Raw genomic sequence first — 20,553 nt, forward strand, 5'->3', positions numbered from 1 at the left:
AAAAAATAATATGTATATGTTCTAATACAAGCTCCTGGGTTCAAATAATTTCCACGGTTTGTCCTCTTGCAAACTGCAGATTCCTAAATTAACCACCCTCTTACCCATTTATGTAGAACAACTACTATTAAAATAATTTATGAAGTAAATATAAATATTATAATTAAATAAATAACAATTATTATCGAGGATGAAATTAATGTATTAGGTGTTAACATAAGTTGTGTCTGTTTTTACCCCAATTAAAAAATTTGCACCAAAAGTAAAATAAAATGGTTAAGGTCACACGTCATTCGAAAGAAAATTTTCTGCACTAAAAGATAATGTATTTGCTTTTACGGTACATATATTATTTTATTTTAATACAAGCCTTCAAAGTGGAATGTCAAGTAGATAAAAGTGAGTATTTTCGACATATCTTACTGTTCGCGTTCAATTCGGAATAAAGCTGCCAAAGCTGTTGGCGATATGCTGCCTGCTCAGAACCAAGTTGTGGCTAGTGTCACGGACTCACGGATCAGAGGTACAAGCTTCGCATCCCGCTTACCACAACATGGTTCCCATGTTCTAATAGTGAGTTATTTACAATCAACGGTGAAGATACGAGTACTATGAATTATTGACTTATTTGTTGATGTTAACATAAGTTGTGTCCGGTTTTTTTTCCAAATGAAGAGAACGGGAGGACACAACAAAAAAAAAGATTACAACAACTTTGTCAATAATGTATTCTTCTTCATTATTTTACAACGAAAGAAATGTCGAAAATGCTCACTTTCGTCCACTTGACATTCCAACAAAACAATATTTGTAACGTAAAAGCAAACACAATATCTTTTAGGGCAAATTTTTTTCTTACAAATGACGTATAAGAATTATAATTTTGTTTTAGTTTTAGTGTTCATTTTTTAATTTGGAAAAAATGGACACAACGTATGTAACAACCTAATAAATTGACAAATAAAGTTGAAATTGAAAGTTTGTTTTAAAATAAACTATCAAGTTAAATAAAAATACTGTATAGAATGTCAAATACTCATTTGCAATAATTAGTACAAAACTGCAAAAAATTACTATGTATAATACAATGTCTAACAATTAAAGCACCCTTTTAATAGGATTTAATTACCTTTGTAAAACATTCACATTAAGAAAATCCATAAAATTTTAACTATCATAATTTATACAAATTTTGGCAATAATAAACTGTTTAATAGAAATTCAACTTTTAGAGTATCAATAATTCGATTGAAATGTGGCAGTTTTATGAACACTGTAAGTTGTAAATTGAAAAAATGCTTAATATTTTTAGTTAAACTAAATACTATTTATTATGAAGATGAAATCTTTAATACATTCAAAAATATATTCATAAAAATTAAAGAAATTTCTCAATAAATAAAAATTTGATATGGATAGTTTAGTCTACATAGTGAAGTGTCGATAAGAAATGTAAGAACACCCGAGTTAATCACTCCGGAGGAATGTTATAAAATAATATAAATTCTGGAAAGTTAAATAATTCAAATAAATATTATTAGAATATTTTTTTAAATGTAACAGTTCATAAATATAAACAATCAGGGTCTATCTTAATGCATAAAGCAAGAAAATAATCGCATAATTTTTAACAAAAAAAGGGACTTAAGAATGCTTAAAAAGGAGAATTCATTAATAGATTTAACAACAAAAATAAATAACAAAATGAATAAATACAGTAGAATAAATGATTCGTAGAAAGAAACATTTTGCAACCATGAGTTAAAATAAAAATATATTACAATAATTATGATTGAAAACGCTTCCTTTATTGCACGAAGAAAGAATACTCTTAAAAGTATGTCATTTGCATATGTTTTATTTATTATTTCGCTCCGCTGCTTGCCTTTTAAGCATAAGAATTTCATCTAATTGCATTTTGTACATATCCTTAACGTCCTGCAGGTCTAACCGTAGTTCTTGTAGTTGCTCTTCTTTTTCTCCATACATCTGGAGAAGAGCGTCGTATTGGTGTTGTAAACTCTAGAAAAAATATTAATAATAATAATTACTAAAGGAATAACCCGCTAAGCCTCTATTTTAGAGGCTCGTCAGCAGGTGGGGAAGAGAGGACATGGAAGGAAGTTATGAAGAAAACGCTACAACACCCAGACTAATTAAGAAAAAACCCGCAATGCCAGTTTCGCAAATCGCCGTCCAACCAACTGCGTTATGGCGCCTGTCATAATACATGTGCCCAGCAAATTCTGCTTATTTTGAAAATGTATACTACGTAGAGTCCAATTTATTTATTTTATTTGTTCTTTTACAATTTAAGTATTAATTTTTTACATTAAAAATAATGTTCCCGGGTGTCCCGTACCGAGGAAGACATTTAATATAATTTTGAAACATGCCTTATTAAACATAATGAGGAACTTCAGCCCTACGGGGAATTGGATACAAAAAATGTTTTCTTACGCGGGGTAAAAATTAGAGCATTAAATTGTACTGCAAAGTTTCTTGTAAATGTACAGAAAAAATAATAATAAATATTTTGATAAAAACGCACTACTTTAAATGACGTCACTGGTTCATGTGAATCAACCTATAATCTAAGAGCTATGGAAGATTTCCGGTCTGCTTGTCGCTTCTGGACCAATGGGAAGAACTGAATGAGAATAAGCGGAAATGAACTTCTGACGTTACACGCGGAGTTATTTCAGAAATACAAAACTTTGAAAAATCGTATCGCCGATAATACGATATATAAAAATTTAAAAAAAATAAATTTGACTTATTTTAACAGTCTATTAACAAATAAAATTTTTTAAAAAAACCACTGAACTTCCTCATTCCATCATAATATCAGATATATATATAAAACATAATAAAAACACATAAAACTAACGAATAAAAACGCTATAAATGAAAACATATTTCTACCTATTTGGCCTAATCCACTCATTAATCCGCGCATCCCACCTCCATTATCCATTTCTAAATGGCGATTTTATAGTGACAGTATTAACTAATTGTCCTTATGAACGATTGAAGTAGGCTGTACACTTTAATGGAGAAGTAGACCAATCCTCTTTGACCGAAAGTTGCGTTAATTTTCGATTGCTTTTGCAGCATCAGGGTGGAATGTCTAGTAATTGTGTTTGGTGTCATGGGAGGCATTGAATAATTTTTGTACGCATACATTAGTAAAACTTTTGACTACATTTGTTTTATAGTCATAACATTATGTTTTTCATATATGTCGAGGGAGCTCGTTCTGACAGGGACTTTCAAGATAATTTTTATTAAAGCTTTTTGTGCAATGGTAAGTTGTTTGAGTAATGTGTCATTTCCCCTTCCCATTCAATTATATCATATTCCAAAACCGATTAACAAACTGCATAATATATTTTTGGAAGTTCTTTTAAGCTGATTGTATTTTGTATTGTTTTAAAAAAGTAAATCGTTTTTTTTAATATAATATGTTCGATTTGATTATTCCATTTTAAATTTTTATTTATATAAATACCTAAATATTTTATTGAATCTACTCTGCCTTACGAATTAAAATTGCATATAATATTTGCAATCTGATTATTGTAATTACAGCTGTGAATAGTTAAGGATAGGTTCGAATTACAAATGGTTTTATTATTACAGCAAACCCCCCTTTTTAAGTTTTTTAAGAGAGCAAGAAAAAAGTGTAAAACTGAGGAAAGCGCTAAAGTGAGGAAATGAAAAATATATCGAAAAAATAGGGTTACATAAAAATAAAATTAATATGCCACACCAGTGTAAGCATGCTTCCAGAAAAAATGTGAAAACAGTTATAATTGGGGATTATTAATATTTTTTTTTTTACCTATTTTCAATGATTTCACTAAAAATATTTTGTAATTTTTTAAACAATATTTTTAATGTGTTGTTTTATTTAATTTAAAAACAGCATAAACGAAAATAAAATTTTGAATTCGCATAAAATAGCATACAATAATTTTTCCCTAAATGTTGGGAGATTTTATTTATATGGTATCACTTTTTTTTCTAGGCATCACTAAAAACAACTGTCATATAGATCGAGGAAAAATTGTTTTGTTTCCCACTTTTATGAAAACTTTTTAAACCATCTTTGTTATAACCTTCAATATTTATATTGTTACATTTTAAACATCGCAATTTATTGATATCAAAACTTTATTGTTCCTAAACGTTTGTCAACTGCATATTATCATGATTTGTAACAAGCCAATATGACGTTTTTGTTTGAATGAAAACCAATCCTAAAAGAAAGACACTTAATCAAAAAGGTCAATTACACAGCACCTTCTTTGAATTGAGTTTAAGATGGTAATTTTTTTTTTTTTTGTATTTTTAAAAAAAGAAATATTTACGTTCTTATAATTTATGCAAATATTAAATTTTGAGGGCCATTTTTAACGAGTTGTAAATAACTCACTTTTAGGAAATGGGAAACAAGTTGGGGTAGAGTGGGATTCGAACCACGGACCTTTGATCCGTGAGTCCGAGACACTAGCCACAGGACCACAACCCGATTTTTTTATAATTAGCCGTTTACCTGCTTTTATTCTTCATTCGCGTGGAACAAGCGATGGCGCGGGGACCTCGGCGCCATTGTTACGTCATAATTTTGGCTTTTTTGACACATCAAATTGATTGCGAATTTTTTTTAACGTAAAACCGGGGTGATGAAAAATGTAAAAAACGTTAATTAGAGGGAATATTTACATGAGAATGTAAGAAGAAAAATGGGTCCTGAACATTACGGTGTAAAAAGCGGGAAAACGTAAAATTGAGGAACGTAAAAACGAGGTTTTACTGTAATTTTAAATTTTATGTATATTAACTTGTACACTTGCATAGTGTCCAGCTGATATGTATGCCGCGTACATCATACCATACATGGTATCTAGTTGACTAGTTTACCTGCATTGTGTCTAACTCCGCAGCGTGCACCGCCAACTCGCGTGCCAGGGCGGCCCTCTGCGCGTGCGAAGCCCTCGTTGCGCGCCTTGCGGCCTTAAGCTCGCCCTCTCTCCGCTGTAGCGTGGCTTGTAACTGCTCCATTGCCACTAGCCCCGTATCGGCGCAGGTGTTCACCCCTCCCATCCCGCAAGAATCCGCTTCATCCTGAAATAAAAATCAAAGAGATATCGGACAAGTTATTAGAATAAAAATATTTTACTTTCTGATGATGCATGGTGAGAAGAATGTACAATTACAAAATAATGTCGGAAACATAATCTTCAGCATTGGTTCGGCAATTTTTAGATCCATGCATAACTCAATAATTCTATTTTATTCTAATACATTATTTTGTCGGTTGACAGTTAAAATTCATTTAGTAAAGATTTATCGTAGTCACTAAGTTCTATATTGTCCAACGATCTATCTATTAAGAGGAAAGGCGATCTCGCTTTTCTTCAGCTAAACGTGTTTCCATATTTTCTCCCTGGATTCACTAGAGCAATGTTTTTTTACACACAATAGATATTTGCCATTGGCGTGTCCCTATTGTTTGGTTTTTTTGATAAATTGTTAATTATGGGAACTAGAACCATCCGAAAACCCTTAAAAGCGCCAATTATTATCCGCTGTCTTCAAAAGTGCGGTATACAAATACAGTAACTATTTTTGAAAAATACAAAAGGTACCGACACAGAAAATTTAATTCTAATAATCTTACTAAAACAACAAAATCGGTTTAGTTTTGAGGTGTGGAAAACGGGACAATGAAGCATCAATTTTGTCAATTTTAGCTTGGCATAGTCAGTACGGCGTGCAATCGTTTCTTTCACATAGCATAGGGGAGGCATTCGCGAGAGAGTGACAGAAAAACAATGTGCAAATTCATCAAAATTGACTGAAAACGCATATCCTCTGCGATTCGAAACAGCTGTATAATTTCACTCACTACAGTTTTGCAAGAGATTGTTGAAAAATATAAAATTTAGTGATAAAGTTATTTCACAAATGTCTGCTTAATAAATTTTACCAGATAAACGACGATTTACAACTGACGACTGTAGAAATGGTGGGAATTTTGTGAAAATTTTTAAATCAAAAAGAGATGTTTTAAAGCATATTTTAAAGCTGCAGCTATTAATGAATTTGCAAAGGAAGAATGAAGGTTTACTACTAAAGTAATGTTTTGAGTAAGTCAATGAGGAAATAAGCCACAATCGTTGGAATATATCGCAGAGTTTAAGTGGAGAGTTAGGACTATGTAATTATCTCTCAGCTACCAAATCTTGAGCCATTAATTGTATTTACACAATGTCAATTAAATAGTGTCGAATCATAATAGTAAACGTACAAGCCATATGCCGCTGGCTAGGGATTCTGATGCCAGGGAGTCTCGGCCGATGCTGCCGTGGGGCGAGTGCGCCTCCCCCCTTTCGTGGCCCGGGTAAGACTGGGAAGCCCCCTCTGGGAGAGCCCCACTAGGTCCGGCATTCATCAGGCGAGCGAGCAAAATTGAGGACTCGGCGTGCTCATTTGTGGAATGTGTAGCTTCTCTTAGCTGCTCCTGTAAATGATATTTATAATAAATGTAATTCATTTTTAACAATTGATTCATAATTAATACTGATTACATATTTTTCTGGATGCTTATGCCGTGTGTCAGTAGCAATTTTTGCCAACATCAGCTCAGATAATGTATGTTACTATGTAAATTGAAATAGTAGGAAGTGCCATTGACCCCAAAAAAATCTATAAAGGCTAAGCAGTAAAAATTTACCAAGCTTTCATCGAAAGATATTAATAAACTGCTAAAGTTTATATAAAGAAACAATATTAATGTACATACTATTTTATTTTTCTTGATGTTGTTGTTCAATCTAGCAAAAGGCACTATGTATCGCATTGAGTCAAAATATTTACAAGAAACAAAAATAATTTATATGTATTGTGTGATTCGGTGACGAAGAATTAAACAACATAATTTATGTACTTCTGAAAATGTTCAAATCACTTGTCAATCGTTTAAAAAATTATAATAACAGCGATGAATAAATAACGGACAAGTGTCAAAATATTATCCAAATGATTGATAATAATTAATAGCTTCAACAGAAAAATTCATATTAAATTAATAAAAATTTTAACAATTTAATTTAAAAACCTTAACTTATTGTTAACTATCAATTCGAGCGGTTGTATCATTGTAAGACAAAGATGACATTAAAAATTAAAACTGCGTGCGCTGCGATTTACTGCCTTCGAGTAGGTACGTAAGGAAATAATCAACTCATCCATCTATGTAGAGCGAAAGAGAAAGAAATATTAGTTTTGTTCACTCAAACAGCGCACTAAGGCGTCCAAAAAGTTGCTTCCAAAGGAACAAAAATCGCCTAATGAGGGTTTACATGTGTGCGCAATTCTACGCTGTATGAATGCGTTTGTGTGTATGCACTATTGAGATATTTGAAGCAATGCGAAGTTTGGCTGCGCAGTTCGCTGATTGGCAGACCGAGATACGAACAAGGCACTTCTAGCGGGTTACTATAATAACACGCGTTGAAGAACAAATGGCGCGATATTTAAAATGGTTTGACGAATGATTTTAATTTGGATGGTTTAATATGATCGATTTTCAAATAATTTTGTAGGCAACTAATGCCTATATTGCTTCTTTAGACGGGAACGTCACTGGTGTGAATCAAAGTCACCACCATCTCAAAACAAATTTCAACTAGGTTTTTGATTTAGTCAAATGTGAACAAGGTGAATAGGAATCTTATGTATGTTTAAAGCATTAACTTTGTGGTCAAACATTTTTAACCACTAAACGACTTTTTATGTCTACCGGTTTCCGGTTATATACTAATATTTAATAACGTTAGAATTGGAATCTATCATTTCAGATCGGGTTGTGGTCCCGTGGCTAGTGTTGCGGACTCACGGATCAGAGGTCTGAGGTTCGAACCCCACTCTACCCCTACTTGATTCCCATTTTCCAATAGTGAGTTATTTACAAATCGTTGAAAATGGCCCCAAAAATTGAAATATATGGCTAAATGATAAGAACGCAAATATTTCCTTTTTTAAAAATAATAAAATATTTTTAATACACAATACTCATAGTATTACTGTAAAATTTTGGTATTATTTTAGTATTATAAAGTAGATAGTTGTTGGTATTGTACAAATACAATGCTACATATTTGTGTGCTTATTATTTGAGAAAAAAAAGGAAAATATTACTCACTTGCAGAAGAGCATTTCTACGTTTCTCGGCATCACAAGCTGCCTTCTCTACACTCAAGTGCTGCTCCATATTACGTATTCTTTCTTGCAGTTGACTCGATGCGTGCATTGATTCCCTTTTATAGATTTCATATTCCCTTTTTAATCTGAAATAGTTTACTACACATCAGCAAAACATTCATTGGAAGATAACATTTACATAAATCGACAAAACATAAGGATAAATGCGGCCAGAATTTGCAGTAAAAAATGTCTTCCTTTTCATGAGTTCTGTCTTCGTGCTCTCTATTATATAGATTTATTGCTGGAGGAAATTCATTCTTCGCATAGCGAGGATAAATATTTTTTATATTAAAATCCAGGATAGTTATATAAATTTTACTTTCTAAATCCGGTGTTAAAATGAGCATTTGAAGATTACAAAAAATACAACTACTACTACCATCACCCCACTTGACCGTAGGGGTAGGCAGACACGTCTATCCTGGCATACATTCCTAGCTTCTTCCACATTCATACATCTTGTCATACATGCCCTTCGGTTCTGTCTGCTTTTGACATGACCAGATTTAAGATTTTGGTTTATCTGATCATGCCACGTCTTCCTTGGCCTTCCTCGTTTCACGTTACTGTTTATTTTCGCCATATATGCTTGTTTTATCATTCTTTTGTCGTCCATTCATTCTACATGACCAAACCATCTCAGAGACCCTTTCTTAATCTTATTAATTATACTTGACTCAGATTTACACTCTCACCTGATTTCATAATTCATAACCCTGTCATACAGTGATCCCACACATTTGTCGAAGAGATCGCATTTCAACTGCGTTCACTCGGCTTTCATTCTTCCATAAATTATTTAAAAAAATAAACTATAGGTATATCAAGTCTTGTATCGTATGTAGACTAGTGTGACTAGTGTAAAAACACCCTTTCAAATAAATATTTCGTGTCAACCATGTCGGGAATCGAACTCGAAACCTCTTGCATGGTAAGCTAATGCGCCGAACACTACACCGCAGGCCGATAATATGATACATAAAAATATTAGAAAACGTTTTTTGACTTAGTTTAAGAGACAAAGATCAAACAACTTTTTTTTTTAAAAAACCACTGTACATCCTCATTATGGCAAGACCCGATCAAGTAACAAAACACGTCAGATTTTAGATGAATCACTGAGAAATCATTGCCTCTAGGAAAATGTTATGATTGGCATTTTAATGAAAGATCAAGAATAATGATTAATGTCGTACATACATGCAAAGTTCAATTTATCTATATTCAAATGGGGTGTTATAATTGAGATGTGATCTTTAATTTACTAACAAAAAAACAGAGCCATATTATTTATACATTTGTTTACCTTTCATTACTATCTAGCGCTATTTTCAGCTGTGAAACGTGTTCCTCACACGCAGATAGACTGTTGTCTAGTTTCTGCGTGGCATTCATCAAGTTGTACTCCATACCGGATACTTTAGACCGGAGGGCTTGGCATTCATCTTTCAGCACTTGGTGAGCCTCCAATGTTTTGGATAATTTGGCATGAGAGTCCGCTGAAAGCGTGCATCGCTATATAAATAACTAACTCGAAGAACATTTTGAGTGTGTCCAAATTTTTGTAGACAAAGACTGGATTTCACCCACTAGGGAGTTGTTAAGATTAACATTGCAAAAGAGATAGAAAACATTCTAGAGAAGGGAATAAAGTCCACGCATTTACATTTTTACCCACATCAAAAAAGGTCTCTTCAGCTTCAGAAAAATCAACAGATGGAAAAATTGAAGAAATATGGATGTTCAAACATAGGCAGAATAGGGAATACTACACAATGTGTAAAGTGGTTACTTTAACCTAATGACAGGTTATAAGCCCTGTAAATGCCTAGACTTGCATATTCGCTTCTCTAAAATGTTCTCCATTTCATTTGTAATGGGTTTTATTGTTATTTAATTTAATACAATGCAATTGAGAGTATTACTTGCAAACCCAGCAAAATATTAAAATCAAAACATATGCCGAATACAATTGTTTATAATAATTATAACATTGCCAGTTCAAAATACAGCTATATTTGAGAAAATCTGACTTTCAAATCATCAGGTTTCTTGCAAACATGGTAACCTTAACTTGAATAAGACAAAGCTGGCAATCTCCAAAATTAAATAAATTATTTTAATATTGGTTCTTGACATAATCATGATTGTTTCATCACTAGTTACGCATAAAATATTAACTGGTTATCGAAATCAAGAATGATGGCTTTTGCCGGGTTTGCAAATAGTAAGGTATATTTGTTACATATAAGTTTCACTACATATTTAACTACATGTTTTTATTTTGAATGCTGTTCCTCTTTTAAAAAAGTGACAAGCTCTCGTGCCCGGTGAGGGACTTACTCTTGAGGGGATTAAAAGCAAAAACGCCGCTGTCCACAATCACTGTTTTTGGGAAGACTACCTATTTCTTTTAAGTTGAATGTGCAAAATTAAATAAAATTAATAATCTTTTCGTTACTTATTTAACCGCCTCCCTTAAGAGCATTGTTCTCTTTACCTGCGACCTGCTGCAGCTGTCTCTCCCTAGCCTGTGCCCGCCGGTCCCTCTCTAGGCAGCTGTCCTGCAGGGCAGCCAGCTGCGCGAGCAGCGCTCCCCCTTCGTGCCCCGGTGTGCCGCTCCCCTCGCCTGCGCCCCCTGCTGCTTCCGCCTCCTCCACCCGCGCCAACAGCCGGCTGACCTCGGCCCTGAGAGACGTCTCACGACTCATCCAGCGTTGCTCATCTGGAATACATATTCCGATTGACAAAAATGCCCGAAGTTAATGTAACAACTGTGTTCTTTTGTCAAATAAAGCCAGGGCCCCGATTACAATGAAAAAGATGACAGAGTTATCTTCAATGGAGAGGTTCAGTGGTTTATTTTATATATTTTTATTTGTTAATAGTCTATCAAACTAAGCCAAAATTGAAAAATAATGTATCATATTATCATTGCTATGATTTATTAAAGTTTTCATCGGTGCTGTCGTAGGTTTTTTTTTTTTTTTTTTTTTTTTTTTATATGGGAGTTGCTTTATTATTTACCTTGCTTATAATATACAAGGTTTATATTTCAAAAAGTGGATTTTTCTGCTATTAAATATCTTAAAATTTGTCTAAACTATTGGGATCAGGAGGGATATATTAATGTGGGCTAATCAGGAACTTCTCAGCATTTGCTCACGTGGAGAGGAAACCACTTAAAACTCTTCAGGAGAAGCCGTCCTGTTGCTGTCGTAGGTGAGTTGTGCTGGCATTTAAAAGTAGAGCCCCGTAGTGTCAAAATACACTATACGTTGAAAAAAATGGCTATTCGGAAACCGGAAATTTATCACAACACATAACAACGCTGTGATTGATTCACAAGAACTTATGACGTAGTTCAAAGAAGTTTTTTATTTTATCATAAATTTTCAAGAAACTTTGCCGCATAATCAAATGGTCTAATTTTTACAGTGTGAGAAAACATTAGTAGTAGTAGTACATAGTGAGAAATAGTTTCTTTTCTATAGCGCTGTATGAACACGTATAGCGCTGTATGAACACGTATAGCGCTGTATGAACACGTATAGCGCTGTATGAACACGTATAGCGCTGTATAAACACATATGTTTTTTATAAAAACGCCTTTGGTTCTTGAATAAACATTTAAATGTGCAACAACATAAATAAAATAATACTGCTCGGTTAAGTCAACATTACAATACACCGCAAGACAAAAAAAATTACGAGTTTACCTGCTACCCTTGACTTTACTGAACCCTTTTTCTAAGAAATCCTTTATCGATACCTCTTTCTTTTGTTTAATAAATTAAGGACACTATGTGTCACCTTTCTACAATATTTACATTTTAAAATGTCTCAACAGTCTTGTTTTACCCGCGTTTGAGTGAACATAACACAACAATCATGGAAAGTGCAAAGCAAATGTCGATTGCGATAAAATCCAAAATAATCACATTGTCGCAAGAAAACATATCTAATTGTGAAATATCTCGTCGAGTTGGGTATTCAGAAGGTGCAGTGAGGTTTTTATTTTAAAAAATCCAAGAAACTGGATCCATAGAACGGAAAAAAGGAAGCGGACGGGGGCGCGTGACATCTGCCCGAGATGATCGCTTAATAAAAAAAATTGTTATGCGCGATCGATTTTTAACGGCACCTGAAATACACGCAGAGGTGCAGTCTACCAGCACATCAACATTTTCAGTAAAAACAGTGTCCAGGCGGCTGTTGGAGCATGGTTTCCAAGCACGGAGTCCCGCAAAGAAACCATTACTCACGGACAAAATGAAGAAGGCTAGACTGGATTGGGCGAAAGAGCACCAGAATTGGACTTTGGAGGATTGGCAAAATGTTGTTTTCTCTGATGAATCAAAATTCAACCTTTTTGGTCCAGACGGCAGAAAGATAGTTCGACGAAAACGTGGGGAAAGATATCATCCGTCGTGCGTCACTCGAACCGTTAAACATTCACCCTACGTGATGATTTGGGGGTGCATGACAGCATACGGTTTAGGACCTCTAAATTTTGTACAGGGTACGATGAAAGGGCAATCTTGCTACTTAATCGCATCGCCTCGGATGTCGACATATTTCACGACAGTGGGCCTTCCCTTAGGAAAGCACTTTCTAACATTTAATTTTTCTTTTTACATTTTGTTATATTATTTTAATAACATAATTATCTACTGTAATTTGTGATTTATTATTGTATTTAGAATGAATTGGGTCTTTTTCTGTAATGTTCTAAATATCTGAATAAATAAATGAAATGAAATGAAATGAATGCCATTCAGTACAAAAAAGTGTTAAAAAAACATATTATTCCAACAATCGAGGACATTACGCAGTATACCGCGGACCCAATTTTTCAGGACGATTCTGCGCCGTGCCATAGAGCCCGCACTGTGAGTACAAATATATATATTTTTAAATGCATTTTGTGACCACATGATAAATAATTTATTGTTTTTTTATAGATCAATGAATTCAAGGAGAAAATTGGCTTAAAATCGTTGACGTGGCCCGGGAATAGCCCTGATTTGAACCCGATAGAAAATTTATGGGCGATTATGAAAAAAAAAGTCGGGAAAAAAAAATCAAAAAACATTGAGGAATTAAAAAAAAACTTAATTCAAGTTTGGGAAGAAGAAAAAACATCAGAAATTTTAGATTCGCTTTACGCTTCTCTAAATAATAGAATTTTACATGTTATAAAAAATAAAGGTGAATTCACTAAGTACTAAATATTTTTAAATGTTATAAATATGTTTAAATGTAAAATACTTTAATTTAAAATAAAGCGATAAGAACCTACTTCTTAAATATGAATTAAAAAATAACATGTCTTTTATTATTCCATCACAAACACTCGACCATAAATGAACCGTTATGGGTCTCTAAGGTTCGGGTAATCTAATACCTGATATATAATGGCAATTTCTAAGTACAATTCATGAGTAAGATTTTTTATTTTAACCTTGAAATAACGAGTAGTCATCACATATGTCAAACAATATAAAAAAAACTAATTAAATATCAAGAATAATTCATTATATGTCAATTTTAGCTTTTTTTGAGAACTCGTAAATTTATTTGTCTTGCGGTGTAGTTTAAAAATAAATATAAAAATTCACAATAATTTAGCTTAGAAGGTACAAAGATTTGGCAGCCTTTTCAAAGGGCAGAGCTCACTTCGTCTTGTTCGACTGACGGTGAATCGTTTTCGATTGCGCAACAATTTACAGAAGAAGTTTCTTCTTTATCGATCTTATCTTGTTTCAAATGTTCCGCCCTGTGCCGCTTTATTACATCCAATTTCCCATAGCACGGAACTTCCTCATTGTCTATAAAGTATAAGCAAATTTTCTGGATAAAAAATAAATATTCATAAAATTATTTTTTTAAACATCTTCAATTTAAGGCAACTGACAAAGACACTTAAAATTTTCATACAAATATACACATTTTGTGGAGAAAATTATATTTTATAAGTCACTTTTAGACAAAACGTCTTGAAAGAAGAAATCAAGTGAAGGTATGTCCGCGTTGATGCATTCACTTATCATACTTGAGGTCCTTGGGGAAGTTTGATTTCTGGCAGAATAGACATGAAATATTGGTTTTAATGGTGATTCTATACTGCAATATTCTTCATCGTTTCTAGACTGGTACCTGAAGAGTAATACCCGTATGCAGAGACAAAACTTAAGGTGAGGAAAGTACATTCTAATCTCAAATGCGGAGAATAACCCGAAGGTGAAGACAATAGAATGTACTTTCCTCACCTTAAGTTTTGTCTCTGCATACGGGTATAAGACTGATCTCCTTACCTTTCATGTAACAGAAATGATCCAAATAGTACCAATGAACCACTGGGTGCGGATAGGTAAATGATGATGATTTTGTGGTTTAACATTAGTCTGTGGACGTATTTATGTATTTTATAGGTGCTTTCAGATCTGGTGGCTTCCAAAATAATTTCAAGGCTTTTAAAATATTTTTTTCGGCGAATTTATCACGTTCATTCAATTTAATCCCAGTCAGAGTGATAATGATAAGAGTCAAATTAGAATCATACCTTGTCTGAGTTTCATGCGAAGTTCCTCCAACTGATGGGACAGCTGTTCATTATCGGTTTCCATTGTGGCCCTCTCCTTTTCCACATTAACCAGTGCCTCCTGCCTCTTGGCTAAATCTCCACTGTTCTTCTGTAACTCACACAATTCCCTCTTGGCCGCTTCCAGCGATGTCTTCATCGTTTCCAACTTCTGATTGCCATCATCCAACTGGGCTTTATTCTAAAACAATACGAGAATCCAAGACTATAGAATTATTGTAGTTATTGAACAAATATAATTGATTGGCCGATTGCCAAGACTTGGGAGTGTTTCTCCCGAGCGTTGTTTGGGCAGATTCTACTTCTTGCCGATGTTTCAGACAGTGTTACAGTGTACATCATCTGGGCTGATGTAATCTTAATGAAGTAGTGTGTTGAAGCCGTATGAGGAATTTATACTGAACTTTATAACTAAAAATTAAAACAGTAGGTACAAAGATATTATGCAATCTAATTTACATCATCATCATTCCATGTCCGCTCCCTAGTTTGAGTATATGGTATCCACAAAGAGCCTCCTGTGCACCCTCCCAATTCAGGTTCACTTCCCTAATAATCTATTTTACAGTAATTAATAATAGCCTAGATTTGTATCCATTACGAAATAAAACTTTCATAGTAAGAAAATTTTAATAGAAAATGTTTACATTTTTTTAATATGCATAAATTTTATACTTTGCAATAGAACTAATGAAGACATTCATGAAAAGATTTAAGAGCACATTTAGAATATTTTGGAGTACTCCTATTATTATTGTGGATAATTTATATAACGTCATTTTCGTAAGACAATACGAGGGCGTTTTATCAAGTGATTCTGTTAATATTGATTCTATTTTGACTTAAAATTTAGGCAAAACTTTTATGTAAAACAATTTGCTCTGTCATCACATGCTACGGATTCATTTAAAAGATTTAGACAACAGGTGGATTTAAAGTTTTTTCTGAAACGTCACTGCACTCTTACAGTTTCGCACTTCTGCTGGGAGACCAATGCAATAACGTGTATTAGTAAAATAACATATGTACCTTGTGGAATCCAAATTCGAACAGGAACTCAAAAAAATTGTCAAAATTCTTGCAGACAAGTACTGGACTGAACACAGTACTTTAGTTGCAAGTGATATAATTTTAAATATTAAAAGTTGGCCGTGCATGAATAGGAATGTGTAATTTTTATCCTGATATACTAACATCGGCTAATTCAGCATCCAATTTCTTGTTGGCAGTTGTTAATTTGTACACAGCTTCTATCTGCGAACATTCTACCGCCTCCTTGGCCGCTATGGATCTCTTCATTCTATCTGTTTCTTGAGCTTGCTCAGCAACTTTATCCCTGCAAATAAAATACAGTTATGACCTCGCTGATTTCGGAGTAAATTAAATTGCACATCATCGTCATTCCACGTCCGCTCTCTAGTTAAAGCATATAGTATCCACAAATACTCCCAACTGTCAGCAGCGGCTACGATGTCGAGAACCTGATGCCTTGTCAAGAAGATGAGTGCGGTTAAGGTTCTAAGGAGGCATCAGCAGTATATGGCCCAGCCAACCGCATCGCTTCCGCTTGATGGCAGTTGTCACTGGAGTTTACTGCGTCTATTCTCTTATTTCTTCATTCCTTAAAAGTCTGCTGTATTGGGCCCTAGTGAGGTGCCACGATTCGCATCTGTAGAGGAGAATACTGCCGTTCCAAGCAATAAGGCGATAACAAACATTTTAAGAGTTTTGAGGAAATTGAGGTTTTATGTATTTGGTATTTTTTTCTAGTGACACATCGGTCACTCAACCTTTTACTGTTGATATGTAGAAGTATAATTGAAAAAGAAAATTGGCCACAAAAAAAATCAATTAATTTATCTAAAATAGAAAATCATTCTTAAGTATTTATGGTTTTTATTCATAACATAATGGAGTTTTTAAAAGTCAAACTTGTATTGCCTATAGGTACGAATTTTGCTAGTGTTAATTAAAATATATGAAAGAATTTCTAGTAGCAGATAAGATATATTGAAATACCTCAATGTCTTAATGACTTGTTCATTTTCCTTCTCCTTAGTACGCAATCGCTTGATGATTGTGGAATGATGTAATTGCTGTTTGGAAAGCTTTTCCCCCTCTTCCCGTAACTCTCGAATAATCTCATCTCTCTCTCCGACAGCGTTCTCCAGCTCCCCCGAAGTCATGCGTGTTGCAGCCTCTTGCTTGTGTAGATCTACTTGTTTCCGCAGAATGTCCTGAATAATTTTTTTTAATACAGTTTTAGCGAAATTCGCGACATAAGAATAACAGTTGTAAAATAAAGACTAAAACCTAGGACAAGGAGAGATTGGTTTGAAATAATTTTCATCAAGTACAGTTTATAGCTCAAATTAAGTTCTACATTCTTGGAAAGTAATTCTTAAGTAAACTGATCTTTAACAACAACGACCGGTAACCTTTTTGTTTTGTAAAATGTAATGGATGACAATATATATTTTACTGTTATCTTAAAGTTCATGAATATGATGACATTATCTATGAAATAGACTACCATAGAAAATTAAGTAAGTATGATGTGTTCACAAATTTTATTATGAAAGATAAGTGTAATTAATACTTTATTATGGATATTATTAATGCTCACTTTTTCCCTAATTGCTTGTTGAAACTTTTTTTCCAGAGCTGACATTCTTTGGGTGTACTCTTCAGTAATCAATGTAACGTCACCGACATCTTGCTTGCCTTGAAGATTTTCAACAAGTATTTTCAGTTCATTGTTATTTTCGGTGAGATCGATATTTTTTCGACTAATTTCTATTAATTTAGCTTCCCTACATTCTAAAACTTCTGCCATTTCCGAAAGCCTTTTTAAAAGTCGTTCAGTTTCAGAACAATGACTATCGTCGCTAGTATTACTCTGGTTAGAGGCTTCTGACAATTCTCTGTTATGGCCTCTTATTTTACTGGCGATGGATTTACCTAGAACAAAATCCACGACATTTCCGGATTGCTTAGAAAACTTTAGCGGCAGCTTGGCTGGACTTTGCCTACTTAAACTATAAACACTGCTGTAGTCTCCATTCGGGCTGGGAATGATTTCTATATCGGACGATGTATTCGTTTCCAAGTCATCTCCGGAAGTGTGACCGGAGGTCTGTTCCGAACCAATTTTAACCATGTCCCCACTTCTACATTCAGAACTGACAGGAGAATTCTGCTCCCGAGATGCAAATTCTATATTGGAGAGGGTGACATGTTCTAATTGATCACCACTAGAAGCTTTATCCACTTCCTCGTAACTTTGACTAGAACTTGAGAATGTTCCTTCCTTCCACGAAGGATTAGGTAAATCGTCTCCTACTTTACAGTATGAAGATTCGCTTATTTTATCGTTGATAGCATCTTCTAATAAACCTTTGACATAATAACTAGATACTGTCCTTTCCATAGAATGAGAAGTATTGACTAGAGTTTCGTCTGTACTAGACTCCAAGATGGCACCTTCACTTTCAGCATTCAGAGTACGGTCCGACCAAGATCCTTCATTAGAAGAAGAGTAACTCTCGGTGGCTAATGACGCTAAACTGAGATTACTCTGATTTTGTGATGGTTGGATAAAATTAATTCCATCGTTAATGACATTCAACGGTTTATCGGAGAGATCTCTCATTTGGGCAATTTGTAGAGGATTTGAAAAAGGAGTAACATTTCTACCCGGAGGTCTAGTAATAGGAAAATCTTCGATGTTTCGTGAAGAAGTTGTCATATCCGGGCTGACAGAATCTAAAATATCATGAGCAAACGTGCTGGCAGATTTTCTTACTACTAAGTCTTTATTTTTTATTGCATTAGAAGAATCTAGAATGGTGGGTGCGGTAAATTCTGAAATAGAATTATAGGAAACAGTATCTTCGGCAGCAGAAGCTTCTTCATCATCCACAATACCTGTATTTGTTTCGTGTAATATCTTAATATCATCATCCGTTGTTGTTACACCGCTGCCTTTAATTTCGAGTGAGCTGTCATTATCAACTGGGGAAGTTAAAGGCGAAAGGAATTCATCATCAGACATGTGCGAACCTCCGGAGTTGCTGAATCCTAAGAGCTCTACAGAGCTCGGGGTCATGAGGCTGTCGGGTAAAATTTCTACAGAACTCGAAGGAAGTCTTAACCCCAAACTGCCTTCGGAATCAGGGGTCGTTTTTAAACTTTGGGAACAAAGCACTTCTATAGATTCTGAACTATTTTTTCCACTTTCGGAAGAAATTATAGACAATCGATTTATGTAGGAACTATTCTGTCTATCTGATAACCGTCTGAGAGTGATCGGGTAGTTTTCTCCGGAAGTGTTTTTAATGATGGAACTGGATTCACTCTTACTACCATTGTTTTCAGAATCATCAGCTGACAAGTTTTCTGCAATGGGTTTGGAGATATCTGAGTCATTCTCACTATTAAGTCTGGAGTAACTGCTGCTCCCTTCGCTGTCCTCTGAGAATCCGTGGACAACTAGTTTCCCCTTGCAGAAGGGTTCATCTCCAACTCCGAATTCGCTAGAATCATCGGCAATCATCTCAAGTTGAGCTCTCTTTTCAGTTTCATCCTTGTCCAATCCGGTCTCGAAGAACGAACCCGTAAAAGACCCCCACAGGCTCTGCGAGACACCCTTGGCTGGACTCTGGGTGATAACAGCCTGCGTATCCTCGTGAGTTACCACGGAATCTGACGCTGTCAATCCCCATGAAGAGAAAAAGTCACTTCCTTCCCGCGCTGCAGTAGAAGATGAGTCTGGAAGGGGTTTTTCTTTGGGTAAACTTTGTTCAGTGCCATCATGTTGAATATCTAACGCCTTATCGATGGTCTTTTGGGCTTCCTTTAAGGCAGTCTTCGCCAAACTTGTCAATCCTGACGTGTCAAACCAGCTCATCGTATATTGGTGGCATTTGTATGCTACAATCACAAAGGTACATTTTTACAAATTTCTATATAATAAATACCAAATTTAAAAATAGATTTAAAAAAAATTATGACATTTGACACCTAAAAACAATAATAAAGGACGAAATTCAAACCTACTTGAGTATTCAACCTTCGAAAACAACCACAACTAAATTACTATGTATATTTTACTTGAAAATCTTAACCACCTTTAGTTTTTAAATGTCTATCGATGATATTATATTACTGATAAAAAATATTTAAGACTGACAGATACCCTGACAACACAACACGGAAAATATTAAAAATATTTGCACAATTTGACTACAGCGGTGATGGTATAATATGAAATTGTGCATTTAATTTGACTCATGTGGTACTTTCGGTTTGAAAATCTGTGGCGCAGTTGCTGTGAGCATAGACAAAATATCATAATTAGGATCAGTATCTTTAGTCTGTGATCGCAATTTTATTTATTTATTAAAGAAAACAACAGCCATTACAACAAAAAATGAATATTTACAAATAAACCAAAATTATATTGTTTTATAAAACTCAAAAATCTTTTCGCCGGCGGATCCATACGGAGTAATACGGGGCTATCAGTCTTCTCTTCTTTCTTCATTCAAAGAAGAGAAAATAATTACAATATTAATATTATCACAGACTAAAGATATAAATATACTGATATTATTACGTACTGAAACAACACTGAAAGCATTGTCTAGTAGGTATTGGCGGAATAGTTAACAATG

General features: G+C 34.3%; 1 protein-coding gene across 1 annotated transcript; it reads right to left on the reverse strand.

Annotated features, from left to right (window-relative positions):
* Positions 1 to 1,537: 1,537 nt before the first annotated feature.
* Tmf (TATA element modulatory factor) lies at positions 1,538 to 19,787 on the reverse strand. Its single transcript, XM_088226891.1, has 10 exons — positions 17,505 to 19,787; positions 16,898 to 17,115; positions 16,073 to 16,214; positions 14,840 to 15,059; positions 10,775 to 10,999; positions 9,581 to 9,773; positions 8,213 to 8,357; positions 6,317 to 6,529; positions 4,927 to 5,130; positions 1,538 to 2,022 (listed from the first exon to the last, which is right to left on the reverse strand). Exons 1-10 carry the CDS (start codon positions 19,785 to 19,787, stop codon positions 1,858 to 1,860), a joined length of 4,008 nt encoding a protein of 1,335 aa, XP_088083017.1. The 3' UTR covers positions 1,538 to 1,857.
* Between the last annotated feature and the right edge of the window lie 766 nt (positions 19,788 to 20,553).

Source organism: Micrasema longulum, unplaced genomic scaffold (genome assembly GCF_059751315.1).
Source record: "Micrasema longulum isolate JH-2025_06_02 unplaced genomic scaffold, ASM5975131v1 h1tg000040l, whole genome shotgun sequence".
Lineage (NCBI taxonomy): Eukaryota > Metazoa > Arthropoda > Insecta > Trichoptera > Brachycentridae > Micrasema > Micrasema longulum.

Bases quoted from the DNA above. Each gene is read 5' to 3' on its own strand.
- Tmf (XM_088226891.1), bottom strand. From the start codon at position 19,787: ATGAGCTGGTTTGACACGTCAGGATTGACAAGTTTGGCGAAGACTGCC. The intron at 15,060-16,072 runs GTTAGTATATCA...GTATTGTTTTAG, and splicing joins TGGATGCTGAATTAGCCGAT to AATAAAGCCCAGTTGGATGA. The intron at 9,774-10,774 runs GTAAAGAGAACA...GCACGCTTTCAG, and splicing joins ACAGCTGCAGCAGGTCGCAG to CGGACTCTCATGCCAAATTA.